Below are 18,791 nucleotides of genomic sequence, written 5' to 3'. Positions count from 1 at the left end.
TCAAAACAAAGTAATAATTTATATATATTATATAATTTAAATACATTGATTATATCACAATCAGTGTTTAAACATTATGTAAATGTTTAAATAACGAACATAGAGATTGAATTATATTATTTAGATGTATCATTAAAATGTATGACCATATTTGAAATATAGTATTCCAAAATCATTATTGCCTATGCAATAAAACATCGAATTTTGACTACAAAATGTTGAGTTTTCATTATGAAATACTGATCGTTAGATTATCGAACTTACTTGACGATATAATTAAATTCTGAATTTCTTATTTTCACACAAATTGTATGAAAACACATTTTAAAACTGCTTTGTTTTCCTTAAAAAAATAATTTCTCTACTTACTCCATAACATGTGTTTTGTTTAGCTGTGAGATAAAATGGCTGCCACTGACTGGACAAATCATTACACACATAATCATGACATAGTTCCAAGAACAACTTAAAGAGTGTCTGGAGTTTTTGCTAGAAATGAGATACTAATTGAGCATTAAAAAAAGATAGAAATCTGGATATGTAAAAAAGCTGAGAGCTTAGTAAAATTAAGGCCTCAATTTTGTTTGTGGCTAAAAAAAGTATGTTAAAGCAGTTTCCTAATTTGGTGAATGTGATATTGCAAAAATCACAGAGTTAGCATTGAATATCTTTATTTGTTTATGTGATAAGTTTTTTATGACAAATTTAGTTTAGTTAGATAGCATTTGACTATATAGTTGAAACTGATCATAGCAGCAAAGGGAACGGAATGCTGATCTTCAAGCTCTGGAAGATATAAAAGCTTGCTTATTTTCACTTATATTGAAAATTCAAGGTAACAAACATAACAGCCTGAAAGATTTCATTTCCTGAAAGATTTGGAAATGAGATAAGCTCATTTCAGATTTTTTTTCTAAACAAAACACAAAATTGGCAGATATAAAAAAACTAGAAGAAAGTTCCAGTAATATGTTTAATGCATAGTCAAGAGCATTTGATTTAAAATATAACTAGGATAAAGTTTAAATGGCATTCCAAATTTAATAAAAAAAAACAAAAAAATTTAAAAAAATGGAAGAATAAATTAACTGTTGTATATGTTAACTTTTAAAGGAAGAATAAATGTTGAACCTCTGTTTACCTTTTAAGGTTTCTCTTATTTTTTATTTATATCTAATCAACATTAACAAGTCAACAAGAATTTTGAACTTGATGATTTATGAGAAACCAAATCTTGTGATATTTTACATTATATCGAGGAACAACAAGGTGACATACATAACTTGAATACTGAAAAAAAGTACTGAATAATGAAATTTATTTCATTTTATTTAGTACTGATGAGCAGACATAGTCAAGAGTATAAGAACACAGGAAAATAAAAGTATTCTAGTAATGCTAAATGCAAGTATGGCTGATCTAATTATAAACCATGAAGTTAATTGTTTATGATTAAATGGTTTAATTAATAGAGGATAGATGGAACGAATGGAGGATGCAATCTGAATTCAAAAGACAAAAAATATGTGAGTCATTAATGATTATTTAATATTGGCAAAAAATATATACAGGCTAGTTATAATTAAACTTTCAATTTATTAACAGAAAACATCTTTTTGCACAGCTGAAATTTAGAGTATATGTCAAGTGATGCGGAAAATAATGATGCAAAAAAAAAAAAAAAATGCATAAAGTGCCACTAAGAGTGAGAAGAAGGCTCAGAACGGAAGTATTAGATAGATTATAGAAACCGGTGGTTCTATAATCTATAATCACCGGTTCATGAATCCCTGGGGGTTCGCACTAAAAATTCTATAATGGAAACTGCTTAGATTTACATAGGTATATTATTGTAAACTATAAAATATAACTAATAATAAACAAAGTAAAATAAAATTAAATAAAAAGTAAAGAATTGCCAAAGAAAGAAACCACAATTCCTTATAATTAGTTTACTATTTTACAGTATATCATGTTAAATAAATGTTTTCCATACTAAATTTTTTTTTTCATTCTCAGCGACCATCGTTACGTATAGGTTCTTTTTTTTTTAGAACCAAGAGTACTTAGTACCATGCATGGGTTGGAGGTTGAAAAGATGAAAGAAGATACTTGTTGACATTAGACTTGAACTTCTGTAACTTGTAATTTTCAGGAAATACATATGAAGGAAGGTTATTCCAGAAAAGAGAAGTTGAATGAATAAATGAGGAAGAAGAAAAGTTGGTTCTGTGAGTTTGAACTTGGACAGTAAAAGGATGTTGACTGAATTTGGCATGTGTTCAGACTGCTTTGAAAGAGAGAGCGAGAATTATAGAAGCCAATTCTGAAGAACAGTGCCCGTGCAAATACCTACAGAAAAGGCATGCAGCAGAAACACAAAGTCTGTGAGACAGAGTGGAGAGACTCTGTTAGAGATGAGATGTTAATTAACTAACTGCCCTCTTTTGAATGGAACCTAGAAAGAAGCCTGAGGGAGGTTTTGGGGGCACTGCCCCAGGTGTGGGAACAGTATTCTATGGTAAGCCAGATTTGCAATTTCTACAAAGTCAACAACTGTTTGGAAGAAAAGTAACGCCAAGAGCAAAAGAGAAAACCTAGTTTTTTATATGCAGAGGAAGCAATATTTGTAATATGCTTTATGCCAAAAGAGAGAGAGAGAGAGAGAGAGAGAGATTAGAAGTCATGGTAATCTCCAAGATCTTGCATAGAAATTGGAGCATCATCGAAGATGAGCAGAGGAATCCTTTTTGCGAGATATAAGACAGGACTGAGTTATAGAAGGAATGAAATTAAGTTCTCTTTGCCCCACTGGAGAATTACCTGTAGATCAACATTTAAGGATTTGGCAGTGGATACTCAAGAAGTTGAAGCTGTTTGAGCAGGACAAGGTTTCTTAAACCAGAAGGTGGAATGCAATGTGCTATCCTCAGCAAAACTATGGATAGGATTTCCAGTCAACAGAAGAAGATCATTAATATACAAGAGGAAAAGAGTGTGGGAGAAAGAACTGAACCTCGGGGAACACCACAATTAATGGAGAAGTTAGAAGACAGAGAGCCATCTACCATCACCCGCAGTGAGCAGTCAGAGAGAAAACTGGATACCCAATTACATTTGCAAAGTTATCCATGATGCAAATTTACAGATTTGTAAAATCTTCAAGTATCTGAAAGATCTCTATCTGACTATAAATGCAAGCAAATTTGCTCAAATTACTTATTCCCTTCAGAAACAACCCAACCACATAGAAATAAAGATTGCAGATGTCCCAATTCCAAATGTCTATGCCCACAAAGACTTTGGAGTTGTTTTTGATAAAATCTCTCCTTTAATGCCCACTATTTATATGTTACTCAAAAAATTCTAAAAGCAAAGAGGTTAATCAAAAAAGAAACAGCAGCAATTCAAGACAAAAAAAAAAGTCATTAAGCATGTTCAGAGATTCTCTTTCCCATTCTGTCCTATGCTTCCAAAATCTGGTCTGATCCTCCTCAAGTAACCATGAAGAAATTCCTTGCCCTAGAATTTTGGGTTCTTAGATGGTTCAATAGTAAGCTTTGTTTTCCCCATACAATAGCCAGGCAACAGCTTTATGAAAACTTAAAAACAAAACCTCTGCAACAGATTATCAATGACTCTGGAGTCATGCTTCTTGCAAAGTTAATTACTTCTGCATGCGATTCACCAAACTTAGCCAATATAATAGCTGCTTCCAACAGAGAAAATTCATGAAACCAACAATTCAGATCCAACCTCAAATGGACAGAATGCTGCTCCCCAATGCATTCCTTTACCTCCTAAATCATCACAACATTGATTGCAAAAGGTAACTCAACTCTAAAGCCTACAGGAGTCAGATATCCGATAAATGAAGAGAAATAAAAACAGCCTTCAACAAAAAACAATATAGTACTGCAACTGAAAGCCAAATTTGCTGTTCTGCAAAATTTTTATTAATTCATAAGTATAATTCCTATTCATTGTTAATGTTTATATGAAATCTGCTATGTATTTGATTATTTTATTTTATTTCCTTTGTATCATATTATCTGCCCTTAGCCATGTGCTGTGATGGGCTTGTTGTATTTGCAATAAATGAATATTTATTTATTAAAGAACAGCTGGCAAACCATAGGATGGAAGCTTATTTAGAAGACCTTTATGTTTATATAAAATCTGCTGTGTATTCGATTATTTTGTTTTATTTCCTTTGTATCGTATTATCTGCCCTTAGCCATGTGCTGTGATGGGCTTGCTGTATTTGCAATAAATGAATATTTATTTATTAAAGAACAGCTGGCAAACCATAGGATGGAAACTTATTTAGAAGACCTTTATGCCAAACATGTTCAAAATGAGTAAGCCAATGAGTAAGCCAATGAGTAAGCCAACAAGCTTCGTAAGGGTGCCATCTGGGTGGTATCCGCCAAGAATAAGTAACATTAGTCTTCTCCACTGGTGAAGTTACTCATTCAAAGCTGTTCAATACCTCGGCAACTCAGTGTGAAGGTATTCACAATATGGGATATAATCAAATGATGTATGCATACTACCTGGGTAGTAGAAACGATGGAAGCACATTATCAAAGCCTAAACAACCTTTTTTAAATAAATATGTTTTCCATATTAATTTTTTTTTTCATTCTCAAAGATCATTGTTATGTATAGGTCTTTTTTTTTTTTTAGAACCTATAATACTTAGTAGCATGCATGGGTTGAAGGTTGAAAAGATGAAAGAAGATACTTGTTGACTTTAGACTTGAACTGATGTAGATTTAATTTTCAGGAAATATGTACGAAGGAAAGCTGTTCCAGAAGTTGAATGAATACATAAGGAAGAAGAAAAGATGGTTCTGTGGAATTGAACCTCGACAGTAAAAGGATGTTGACTGGTTGCGGCACGTGTTTGGACTGCTTAAAGGGAAAGTGGGAATTATAGAAAACAATTCAGAAGAACAGTCCCATGCAAGTAACTACAGAAAAGGCATGCAACAGAAACGTCTATGAGACAGAGAGTGGAGAGGCTGTTACAGATGAGACATTAATTAACTAAACTGCCCTCTTTTGAATGGAATCTAGAAGCCTGCTAGAGGTTTTGGGGCCACCGCCCCAGATGTGGGAACAATATTCTATGATAGGCCAGATTTGTGATTTCTACAGAGTAAGCAACTGTTTGGATGAAAAGTAATGCCAAGAGTGAAAGAGAAAACCCAGTTTTTTAGATGCAGAGGAAGTAATATTTGTAATGTGCTTTATGCCAAGAGAGATTAGAAGTCAGAGTAATCCCAAAGATCTTGCCTAGAAATCGGAGTGTCACTGAAGATAAGCATAGGAGCAGAAGAATCCTTTTTGCGAGATATAAGACAGGACTGAGTTTTAGAAGGATTGAAATCCACTAAGTTGTCCTTGACCCACTGGAGAACGGCATTTAAGGAATTGGTGGTGGCTATTCGAGAAGTTGAAGCTGATTGAGCAGGGCGAGGTTTCTCAAACTGGAAAGTGGAATGCAATGTGCTATCATCAGCAAAACTAAACTATGGATAGGATTTCCGGTCAGTGGAAGAATGCCATTAATATACCAGAGGAAAAGAAAAGAGTGGGAGAAAGAACTGAACCTTGGGGAATTTCAGCATTAGTGGAGAAGTCAGAAGACAGTGAGCCATCTACCATCACCCGCAGTGAGCAGTCAGAGAGAAAACTGGATACCCAATTATAAAGAACAGCTGGCAAACCATAGGATGGAAGATCTTTATGCCAAACACGATCAAAAGCCTTTGAAATGTCAAGAGCAATGACTTGAGTTTCACCAAACTTTTCCATTTAGTTTGTCCATAGATGGGTAACATGAGCCAGAATATCACCACTGGGACGACACTGACAGAATCCATACTGGCGATCGTTGATCAGATGAAAGATTTCCAGATAGTTTAAGAGTTGGCAGTTAATTGATTTCTCTATTACTTTGGAAAGAGTAGAAGTAATCGCAATGGGACGATAATTGGATGGAAGGGAATTGTCACCCTTTTTTAGGAACTGGTTGGATATGAGCAAATTTCCAAGCAGAAGGAAATATACCTTTGGGATAAGAAAGCGAAACAAAATGACACAAAACAGGAATAAGCTCAGAAGCAAGAACAAGTGAAGAAATACCATCAGGACCTGGAGCTTTCTTAGCATCAAGATTGTTCAAAATCCTTTTGACATCCTTTTGATAGATAGAAGACTACAAGAGGCACTGAATGGAATGTACTGGGAATGGTAGTTGGTGGTTTACCAAGATCATCAATACATAAGTTAATAGAAAAGTAGGCTGCTAGCAGGTCAGCTTTATCTTTGGCTGATGTGACAACAGAACCATGTGGTATTGACAGAGACAGGAACAAAGATGGGGAAAAATTGCAGCCATGAGCAAAAGAAGCAAGTTTTCTACTCTTAGCCTGTTCGAAATCTAGTTTGGACTGATTAATAACTGCTTTACAAAGTATAAATAATAATTTTTATTATTGTGCAATGTCACTTATAAAAACATAGTACTGGAAATATTTTATAATAAAAATTCAGAACTATTATACGATTTCAGAGAATATAGGCCTAGGGGTTTACAATAAAAATATTACATTGAAAGGAGGTTCGCAAGTCAAAAAAGGTTGGGAACCTCTGCTCTAATGATATGGCCATGAAAACTGGTGATAACAGAATGGACACAAATTCACCATAAGACTTATGCTGAACGATTGTACTTTGTTGGTTAAGCTCTATTAGGAAAGCAGTAAACATTTCTGGGGCTGCTGATCACAAATGCCCCTGTTGGGAAAGATTGAGACAAGAGTCTTTCTTGCAAATGGGCTATGCCTCTCAGTAGTTCTTGTTTGCTGCCACAACAGCTGATATTGGCAAGATGTTCTGAGGGTAGCAATGGCTTAAATCAGTGAGAAGCTAATTCTAGAGGAACAACTTTAAATAACTTAATTGGTTGTGTCAGGATAGTCAACTGCACAAGAATACTTAGTCTTACGTGTGTTTACAGTAATGGCATGAGTGTCTTCAGTAAAATGAATGAATTCATGCTCCTGGTTAGGACAGCTAATGCTAACATAATATGAGAGCTGTTCAATAAAGAATGATCATAATTTTTCGTGAACAACCCTACTACTTGCTATTTCTAGCTGATCTGTTGAATTTAAGTTGAAATCAAGCTGCATCACATAGCAACTGTGCAGTTGACTCATGCACATGGTGTGAACCTTGGTGGGTGGTTAAGTTTATGCCTGTTCAGTTTCGCCTATGTAACAATGGATGTAACATTGAAGAACAGTATGCTGCTCTCAAATTTTGTTTCCGACTCAGGAAACCATCAACTGAGGTGTATGAAATGTTAAAATAGGCTTATGGTGAATATACGCTTCCATATAGCACAGCTTGCAGGTGTTTTAGAATGCTTCAAGATGGACATGATTCAATCACAAAAATTGGCAGTCCTGGAGTTCCAACCACTGTCACCACAGAAACCATAAACACTGCTTCTCTAATCCTGAGAGAAGAACGTCCTATAACAATAAGGCAACTGGCAGAGATATTGAGAATATTAGTAGGAAGAATGCATTGTATTTTCCATGACCATTTGCATATGATACGTGTTTGTAATGGTGGGTTCCAAGCCTACTGGGCGCCTCCATAGCCAGGTGAGCAGAAGCAGCAGTGTATAGCACACACTTCTTGATTAGACCGGGGTCGAGCCCGCCACATATCCCCGGAGCAATATGGCCTTAGTTGCTGATGCTCCTAAAAACCAAATAACAAACAACCAAGCCTACTCACACCTGAACAACAGCAAGTTTGCTGCAATGGATGGTTACAGAAGATTTTGAGGTTCTGTACAAGACGGTAACAGTAGATGAGACATGCCTTCATCATTTTGAACCAGAGATATGCAACAAAAATCTGTTTGGGAGTCTATGTTATCACCAACACTGAGAAAAGCAATTATTTTTTATATAATAAATATAATTATATTATATAAAATATAAGCAGGAAGCTTATGGTAATTTTTTTTTTGACATTCAAGGAATGGTTTACCAACATGTTTTGCCACATCATCTAATTGTTACAGGACCTATACAGAACTGTAGTCTGCACTTTGCAAGATCACATTTGTTTCTAACAACCACAATTGCATGTAGGTGGATGGTTGCTGCATTACAACACTGCAAGACCTCACATTGCTTATACTGTCATTGAGTACTTAGCCAGAATTATGTCAAATGCTCCTCATCCACCCTGCAGCCCTGACCTTGCAATTTTTGTTTTTTTTTTTTCAAAATTAAAGAAGCTGCGAGGAAAACATTTCCAGTCATCAGACGAAGTTGTTGATATCGGAGGCATTTCTGAAATGTATGTCAAAAACTGGCTTCCACCATATTTTTGAAGAATGGAAGAAATGTTGGAGTAAGTGCATTTCATGAAATGAGGACTACTTTGAAATGGACCATCAAAATATGGATTATTTATAAAGATATGTGAAAAAAAAAATGATGATTATTCTTTATTTAATAGCTCTCATAGGGCTTGCAGAAATGTAGTACCACCTGGAAATAGAGGATGATGATGATGATGATGAGTTTCATCGTGGTATGCACAATGTATTTAGGTAGAATTGGGAAATAGAGGGCGTGGCAAGGTCATACTTCTTATCAAAAGCAGTCCAAGCATGACAGATGCTTACAAGATTCAGATGCATACTAATATAGAATCTGTGTAGTGTGAGTTAATTGGAAGCAAAGGTATAATGACAGTGGAGTAACCTACAGACTAGAAGACTGAAGATTATGATGAGCCACTACGTGCAAAAGGAATGGACAGGTAAGTGTGAATATGCATGATTTCAATTTGCTTCTAATTAACAGTGGGAGTAGAATTCACAATAGGGAACAAAATTTTTAAATCAACTGGATGATTATTTGTATCAACATGTCAGGAAAAATATTAAGGAAAAGAATATTCTAGACCCAATCATCACCCGTGTACCAGATTAAATCATAAGGCTGACATTACAGAAACCATTTAGTGGGGAGTGATCATGGAATTCTAAATTAGGATGATGAAGACAGAGGTATATACCTCTGTCTTCATCTCTGTCCTCATTCTGTCTATATGAATACATTAGAATTATGGTATACCTTTAAAGCTATAGTCACAGAAGCTTTGAATACCTACACATACAGGGTGATTCACTACCAGTGCAACAAACTTGCAGGAGGTGCAAAGGTGACAACAGGAGGTGTAGGGGGGGTACAAAGACGAATCGGAATCACATAGCATTGCAGGGTCCGAAATCCCTTCGTCATGCGGTAGAGGACGTTGAACGGGAGGTCACACAAACAGCGATCCCGCTGGAAGTCAGCATTTGCGAACCATTTCTGTTGACGAAACCAAGTAGCAAAAGTCCTCCGGAGTGGATAATCCGCAGGCTCCAATGATTGGATGCGTTGCAGATGGTATGAACTCATTTGGTTTGTTGACAGTATCCTCCATACAGTGGATTGGGAAATACCCAATCGTTGGCCTATCGTTCGAGTACTCGTACTCGGATTGCCTTCTGCAAGATGTAGGACATTCTCCTCATTGCCTGGCATCCTCGTCGTTCGCTCTCGATTCATGGTACCTCTCGTGAAACAACCAGTCTCACGTAACCTTATGTGCACATGTGCGAAAATCGTATGATGAGGAGCAAGGCTGTGCGAGAAATGTTCCTGGTACAAGCGCAGAGCAGCGTGCCCGTTACAGTCCGCAGCTCCATATGCGAGGTGCATGTCGGCCAGTTCAACATTTGAATACTCGTCCATCCTACTGCCTCGGGAACCGGTTCGCAAATGCTGACTTCCAGCGGGATCGCTGTTCATGCGACCTCCCGTTCTGTCCTCTACCGCAAGACAAAGGCATTTCAGACCCTGCAATGCTATGTGATTCCGACTTGTCTTTGTGCCCCCTACACCTCCTGCAAGTTTGTCGCACTGGTAGTGAATCACCCTGTATACCATTAAAAAAATAAATACTTAACCTTACAGACTGATCTATAGTAGTATCAAGAAACAGGCTGGCAAAGGTAGATTATGAGAAATTACTGGCTACAGAGAGCGGGGACAAGGAGTTGTTCATGTATGTGAATACAAAGAAGAGAAGAACAAATCAGATTGGATCTTTGTGTAATGGTTGTGGGGAAATGTTAGCTAATACAATTGATTTTGTGGATGAATTGAACAGGTACTTTGCTTCAATATTTATAAAAGGGAGAAACTGTATGAAGTTGGGAAGCATGAATTGTTAGAAAAACTTTCAAACCTGAAGTTGAATAAGGCTCCTGAAGTTGACAGCATATACCCAGTAATTGAGGGATGCAGCAAGAGAGTGTGCACTGAACTGTTAAAAACTGTTAAGGTTAATTATAAGGGCATCACTGGACTCAGAAGAAGTGCCAATGTATCACCAATACATAAAGGCAGTTCTAAGAATGAAGTGGGTAGCTACTGACTGGTCAGACTGACTTCAGTTTTAGGGGAACCATTGAACCAGTGATCAAGAGGGCAGTATAGGATCATTTGGATAGAAATGGAAATCTGAAGGAAACAACATGGTTTTGTAAAGGGAAGATCATGTTTAACCAACCTGGTAAGCTATTTTGATAGTCACTCATGAACTAGATATAGAAAATAATTTTGACATTGTTTATTTGGATATCAGCAAAGCGCTTTACTTAGTCCTACATGAGAAGTTACTCCATAAGCTAGAACACATTAGAATTACAAGAACAATTGTTAGATGGATTGCAGGGTGGCTGCATAGTAGCAGGCAGAGTAGTAGTAGGTGATTAATGGTTACTCTCCAGATTGGGCTAGCATAAGAAATGGAACCATTGTCTTGAAAGCATCCAAAGACAGGCAGTATGCCTGATGAGATTGGCAAAAGGACATCTAAATGAGGAAAGTCTCCTAATATGTGTTCTTCCAGAGCTTGGCAACTAGGCACCTTAGAGACCTTATAGATGTGCAAGGCTCTGAGGAAAGAAAGTAAAATGAACCAACGATTTTTTTTTTTTTTTTTTTTATGAAAACCCAAAACTCGAGAGATATTAGAACCTATAGTACTTAGTACCATGCTAGAGTTGGAGGTTGAGAAGACAAAAGAAGATATTTGTTGACATTACACTTGAACTTCTGTAGACTGTAATTTTCAGGAAATACGTATGAAGGAAGACTGTTCCAGAAAACAGCAGTTGAATGAAAAGTTGGTTCTGTGAGTTTGAAGTTGGACAGTAAATGGACTTTGGCTGGTGGCAGCACGTGTTCGGACTGTTTTGAATTATAGAAGCCAATTCAGAAGAACAGTGCCTATGGAAATACCTGCAGAAGAGGCATGCAGCAGAAACAGTATGAGACAACAAGTGGAGAGTGTTAGAAATGAGTCATTAATTAATCTAACTGCCCTCTTCTGAATGGAATCTAGAAGCCCGAGAGAGGTTTTGGGGGCACCACCCCAGATGTGGAAACAATATTCCATGGTAAGGTGGATTTGCAATTTGTACAGAGTGAACAGCTATTTGGAAGAAAAGTAACGCCAAGAGCAAAAGAGAAAAACAAGTTTTTTAGATGCAGAGGAAGCAATTTTTGTAATGTGCTTTAGTCAAGAGAGATTAGAAGTCAAGGTAATTCCCAAAAGAGATATATCATCTTGCCTAAAAACCCTAGTGTCACCAAAGATATAAGCATAGGAGCAGAAGAATCATTTTGGCGAGATATAAGGATTGAAAGGATTGAAATCAACTAAGTTGTCTTTGCCCTACTGAAGAATTACCTGGAGATTGGCATTTAAGGGATTGGTAGCAGATATTCGAGAAGTTGAAGCTGATTGAGCAGGGCAAGGTTTCTCGAACTGGAAAGTGGAATGCAATGTGCTATCATCAGCAAAACTGTAGATAGGATTTCCAGTCAATGGAAGAAGGTCATTAATATACAAGAGGAAAAGAGTGGGAGAAAGAACTGAACCTTGGGGTACACCAGCATTAGTGGAGAAGTTAGAAGACAGAGCTATCTACCATCACCTTCAGTGAGCGATCACAGAGAAAACTGGATAACCAATTACAAAAACAGTAGGCAAACCATAAGATGAAAGTTTGTTTAGAAGACCTTTATGCCAAACACGATCAAAAGCCTTTGAGATGTCAAGAGCAAATGCTTGTGTTTCACTGAACTTGTCCATAAATGGGTAACATAAACCAAAATATCACCAGTGGATCGACACTGATAGAATTCATATTGGCAATCGTTGATCAGACGTAAGGTTTCTAGGTAGTTTAAGAGTTGGCAGTTAATTGATTTCTCCATTACTTTAGAAAGAGTAAAAGTAATTGCAATGGGACGACAATTGGATGGGAGGGATTTGTCATCCTTTTTAGGAACTAGCTGGATATGAGTAAATTTCCAAGAAAAAGGAAAAACACCTTTGGAATAAGAAAGTGAAAAAAGGTGGCAAAGAACAGGTGTAAGTTCAGGAGCACAGGTTTTGAGAGCAAGTGGAGAAATACCATCAGGACCTAGAGCTTTCTTAGCATCAAGATTCGTCAAAATCCTTCTGACATCCTTTTGACAGAAGACCACAGGAGGCATTGAATGGTGCATGTTGGGAATGGTGGGAGGTGTTTTACCAAGATCATTAATACATGAGTTGGAAGAAAAATGGGATGCTAACAGGTCAGCTTTATCCTTGGCTGTGAAGTGACAACAGAACCATCTGGTTTTGACTGATGAAATTTTCACTGTTATAATTGATTCCAGAACTAGAGAACATAAATTCAAATTATGGGGAAGAGTTTAGACTGCATTGTGGAAATTTTTGATTTATGGAATAACTGCCTCCCTGGGTGATAGAGGCTTTCATTTATAATACAAGATTCAAAGGTTAATTGGATAGATATTTACTAAAGGAAGGAATCAAATAGGTAGTTTATTTTATTTTATTTTTATTTATTCATTATTTTCATTTCATTTTTTTTTTTTTTGGTTGGTGCAGGTAAAGCCTCGATCTTCCTTGGACCATATGGTGAATATTAATACTACTATAATATTGTGTAGCATGATGCTGAAGTTTGCAGAGATTGTAGTTTTTCTCTATGCCATATCAGATGAAAAGGAGCAGTTTCTGGGGATTTTGTTGATTGAAATTGCTGTTATAATAACAGAGCATACAACATATTTCACATTTGTCTGCTCGGCAAATGTTAGAGCAGCTACAGATATCTGAACCTTTCCATGAATGTACTATGAAGTATGCTACATTGGTACCTGTATAAACTGCACATGGAGTAGCAATTGACTCCACTGATCCTGAGAACGATTTGGATTTTCCTCTTCAGTTTCCAGTTAGGATGGAGGTGGATAGTACAGGGCAACTGGTCTTGGCACATTCTCTGGACAAGCAAGCACAACTGAAGTAATGTGTGACTCATCTGCTATGTCATTAAACCTCTTCAAAGAAGAAGATCCTATTGTGAACATCCCATCCACAGGTTATTTGTTTGTGCTCAATTACAGGGCTTATCTTCTTTGAAGAAATTCAACCATATGGTCCCATAATGTGTACTGTGACATGTGACTGATACACCTCATCTAGTATCTTATTCTTAATCCTTCAAGCTATATGCTTCTTGGACACAGTGGTTTTGTGCAGGATATTGACCACTCATGTTGCCAATGTCTTTTACAATTCAGACACATTGGCAATGTCAGTGGACATGGGACAACTGTTTTAAGAATTTATTCTTTGTACTGTTCCCTAGGGGAAACAGCACAAGGAATAAAATTAAAAAATAACTATGCACATAATTTGAAATATGTAGTGTAAGTTGGTACACCATAGCAGGGTGAGAAGTACTTGTTTCCAGACCTTAGTCTGCATGTTTTGGTTCTTACAGCTTCCAACTTTATGACAGAGAATCCATCTTTTTTGACTCAATCTGACCCTTTTTGTTTCTCCATTGTAACATAATTTCTCTGCATTTGGGGAGAGGAAACAACTATGTTAAAATTTAATTTTTAAAAATCATGCAAATTTCTTACTTTCTTTAACATTTTCAGCGACATGTTCCTTTTGGTGGGCACAATACATACTTGACTTTAAGACAGTGTGCTCACCCATGTGCACCACTTATATGAGTTTTGCCTATAGCAGTGTAAAGAATGGTCCCTCAGTATACTAATATAATGTTTGGCTGGAAAGTTGGGATGTAGGAGCAACACTAAAATGAACACTAGAACTCCAATACATGTATTTTTTTTTATTTATAAGTAAAAAAACAGCACTTAAAGCTTACTTATTAGAAAAATAACATTAAAAATTATAAAAATTATTTAAAAAAATAAGAAAAAATACAAGAATATCTTAGCTAACAATATCAAATATGGAGGAAATGTGAAGAAAATTTATATATCTGAAATGATATAAATTTAGAAACTAAAAATTAAAAGTATTAAACTTTTCAAAGTCAGCATATAGAAAATACATGTTGGTCCCTGAATAAATATACCTGTTATCACTGTGGCACTGAAAGTATTAAAAAATATGGCTGTAATACAGTGAAAGAATAGGTTGATGTAATTATTGAGCTATAGAAAAAAAGTGAACTTTATTCTGCAGGTTTTTAATTTATAATATAATGAATAATGAGACAGTCTACAGATGATATTCTTCCTCAGTTTAGAAAGCAATAAAGATCAGTAAAAGAACTGAAAAGTTTATAAAAAAACTGAAAAGTTTATAAAAAAACTGATATCATTAAAGATTTATTTTCAAAGAAAATAAATGAATGTGTTGGCAACTCCTCTAACTGATTTGCCACAAGACTAGAAATACTAGCCTTTACTAATTTCTTGCCCTTCCTTGGCAAGAAATTAGTAAAGGCTGCCTTCCTTGTCAATCACAATTATAAAAGACCAGTGAGAGACTAATACAGAGACAAAATGTCATGAGTTTTGAAATAGATTGTTGGATTATGAATCAGTAATATGCCAATATTTGATGTAACCTTTTCCTTCTCAAAAGACGTTTTGAGCAGAAAAATCTCCTGCTTACAGTTATCCAATCTCCAGCTTTTCCATAGTCAATTGGCAGCTTTGAGTTATCTATATATGCATGTTAATTATAAGGAATTCTTTTGAGACAGGCATAACTGAGCATGCTAAAATTTTGGCCAATTGCTATGAGCCTTCAGAATTATTGTTTAAATTCTGGATAGGATCTTCAAATGGAACATATGCAGGTGAGGTTCAAGGTAATGTCATTTATTTGCAAGGGTAAATATATAAATAAAAAATATTGACTACTGGGAAGTAGGAAAATAAAAGCAAACATAATGAAGAAGTTGAAAGGCAATCTGTCACATTCAGGTAACATCTTGGATACGTAAAGTACAACACAACTCTGCATGAAAATAACTGTTTATGTACATCTGCTGCTGTTCTGATAGGTACAAAGTAGGTGCCAACAGACAGCGTGGCATAAAGTAAAATAAGAAATAAATGATAATTTCTTTGATATATTTATAAAAGAAAGAAAATTAAGTTAAAATTAAAGTTAAAATTAATTAAGTTTAAAATTAATTAATTAAAATTAAGTTAAAGTTAAAATTAACATAATAAAATTAACACGAAATAAGAAATAAATAACAAAACGAGAAATAATTTCCTTGAAATATTTATACAAGAAAGAAAATTAAGAAAGTTAAGTTAAAATTAAAGAACGTTAACAATAAAATTAACACGATATGAAGGGTAGTTAAAATAATGCTATGTTGGGGGGGGAGAAATATACTGTGCCTTCCATCTCAATTGGAGATGTCGGTGAAGTGCTATTGTGGAAGAGTTGTCAGCTGTAATTAGCATCACTCCATAGTTGAGATGCAGATTGTTCAGAGATGTTCTTGCAGTCTAAGAGAAACTGTATAGTCATTATCTACGTCATCAGAACTGTGGCCTGATTGGATGGCTTGTTGTGCAAGTCTGTCTGGAATATGTTGTGATTGTCCAAGTGCAGGGGAGGGTTCTCATGGCAATGAAAGCTGGAGTCATCTGGTTAGCTGTGCTATCTGTTGGCACCTACTAGGAACCCACACAATAAGCCTGTTATCTTTATGCAGAATAGTGTTGAAATTCTGTATCTGCAGTTTGGTGGAGAACCACTGGCACTGCCCAATGCACTATGTCCACTATATACAAAAGAAAACAGTGAATAAAATATTTTAAATCTAAATCTCAGTTTTCTCTATCCTTGAAACATTTAACAACCATATTATTTGTTTTTCTGCTTGCATTTTCTCTGAGCTTTTCCTGAGTTACATTTTCTCTTCCAAAAAATTCCTTAAATTTCCAAGTTATCAATGTTTTTTTGGAATGGTACCTTGTCCCCATTCTATAGTTGAATAAAAGTTTTTGAGTCATGTATTCTTATAATTTACAAATTTCATTTTAAAAGAAATCTGATATTAATTTAATAAATAAAATTATATGAATATGTGCTAACCATTTTAATAGGAATTAGCTATTATAAAAACTATTGTATAAACTTGGTACATGTGACAGCATTAAGCAAAAATTAATGTAAAATGAAATTTTCTTTCAGGCATATGAAGTATCACGGCTAATCCAGCAATACAAAACTATTCAAAAATACCACCTTTCAATTAATGGAATTGATTTTGATTACAACTGCCGTACAGTTGTGTTTAAAGTATGAAAAAATCCAGTGTAAATTGTACACTTCAGGAAAGTGAGTATATGAAGATGAAAAAGATAGAACATAAAAAAAAAAAAAAAAAAAAAAATGGTATTCAGCAAAAATGCTTAACATCATTGCTCCAAATCTTAATAAATGAGACAAGGTAATGATTCATAAATTTTTGTTTGTAATACAGTACTACTTTGATCATCATAACCAAAGCATTTCTTTTAATAATCTTTACAACTAACCAATAGCTGCATTTCACAAAACTTTTATATGCAATAATTCAATCAAGGTAACTTTTAAATCTGAACTTTGCTGAAAATTATTACAATACCTGAAATACTGACATTGTATTTACTGAACAAACCATTTATTCTGTACTGAATCTACAGAATATACATTTCAAATTTCATTGTAATTAATTTCTATTACAGCTTGTTAAAGACAACTTAATTCATTGGATACAGGGTATGTCTTCCTATTTGACACTGTTTAAGAGTCTAGAAGTTAGATGCATTGAAGAACACAATATTTTGAAATAGCTGCTACATTCTCTACATTTTGTTTTATCTATTACCAGAGCAAGTCTACTAATAATATCTGTAATTTCAAAAATAGTATTAAAAGTAATGCAGGTGTTAAGCCATATTTATCCAGCATTAACCAGAAGTAATTTGAGAAAAAATTAAAAATATTAAAATATGAAAATTTTGTTTGCAGAGTTTCCTAATATACATTTACTGGATCTTACTGGCATGGAAACAAAGTTTTCCATGGCTATGTCTGGCACCTTTAGTAAAGTAAATGCTTCCTTATATTTTTTCTTATTAAAATATTAAACAGCCATACAGTATATAAAAACACAAATATCTGTTTTTATATACTTTATTTTATATTTAAAAAACACAAAAAGGGCAAATGTAGCAAATATGGTTACATAGCCAACCCCAGGGGCTCACATCTGGTGAGTATGGGCTTGGCACACCCAGGGTCCTGAGCTGGATATCATTATTCTTCACTTTCTTGGTGATTCCCTTATACTTTTGACTCTTGTTTTCTCTCTCTCTCTCTCTCTCTCTCTCTCTCAGGGTAACTCAAATTTTTTTTGGCTGGTGCAGCAAAAGTCTCAGGCTTCCTTGCTCCATATAGCTAATAATAATAATAAACACTTAAAAGTTTCTCATGACTGTTGCATGATTGTTCAGTTGTCCATCAGGAAAACTTTGTTCTGCATAGATTTATCAATAGTGTGTATTTTTCATTTCCAATTCAATACAAATGATGCAGCCCATGGAAGATTCCTCCCCAAACACCCAGCTTTTAAGCAATATAGATTTATTTTTAGAAAATAAAGCTTTATTGCTATTCCAAACTTTGGAGGCCATTCCAAAGTACAAAGAGGTTTATTATGTAATTTGGGGTGTCTACTGAACTGACAATCTAGAATGAGCCAAAGAACATTATTGACCTGTTGCATATTTATGGAAAATTTCCAATAAAAATATATGTACTTTATACCCCCCCCCCCCGGCTTGTCATATACTATATAAGAGCTTAAATTCTGTGTTGCGCAGTTGGGCTACGTTAAGCAAAAATGCAAAAAGCATGCTGCAGTGGGTGGAAATGAGATATTTGCAATGCAGACAACAGTTACAGTAATTTGACCAATATACATATACAGTCATTAGCCGAGGCATATATATGATGTAAGAAATCCAAATGTTTGTCTCGTTCGGCCGTAAATTTATTTAAGCTATAAACTTCCACAACAACAACAGATGGAAGTTTGTTCCAGGATTACTACCCGCTGGCTAAAGGCAAACTTCCGCACATCTATTCTACAACTGTCTTTACTCAATTTGAATCTATGCCCCCTCAGGTTCTTAATCTGAGCAAGTGGAAGTATCCCGTCAGCATTGAGCCTGCTCAAACCATTCAAGGCCTTGTGCACCTCAATCAGATCAGATCACCTCGCAGGTGCCTAGTCTCTAGATGCTGCAACTTGCAGAATTTAAACTTTC

The 18,791-nt window shown here is 35.3% G+C and overlaps 1 protein-coding gene across 1 annotated transcript in view; it reads left to right on the top strand.

The window, feature by feature from the left end:
- Window positions 1-16,782, top strand: part of LOC150076424 (unconventional myosin-XV-like) — a 163,604-nt gene extending 146,822 nt beyond the window's left edge. The window contains exon 16 of the mRNA XM_090387355.1: window positions 16,669-16,782. Within this exon, the coding sequence (XP_090243481.1) occupies window positions 16,669-16,782 (114 nt within the window). The remainder of the gene's footprint in view (window positions 1-16,668) is intronic.
- The last annotated feature ends 2,009 nt before the right edge of the window (window positions 16,783-18,791 follow it).

This window comes from Mastigoproctus giganteus, chromosome 13 (assembly GCF_048544385.1).
Source record: "Mastigoproctus giganteus isolate SK-2022 chromosome 13, ASM4854438v1, whole genome shotgun sequence".
NCBI classification, from domain to species: domain Eukaryota; kingdom Metazoa; phylum Arthropoda; class Arachnida; order Uropygi; family Thelyphonidae; genus Mastigoproctus; species Mastigoproctus giganteus.
The sequence above is the reverse complement of the archived record's forward strand: the minus strand, read 5'-3'. Positions and strand labels throughout refer to the sequence as shown.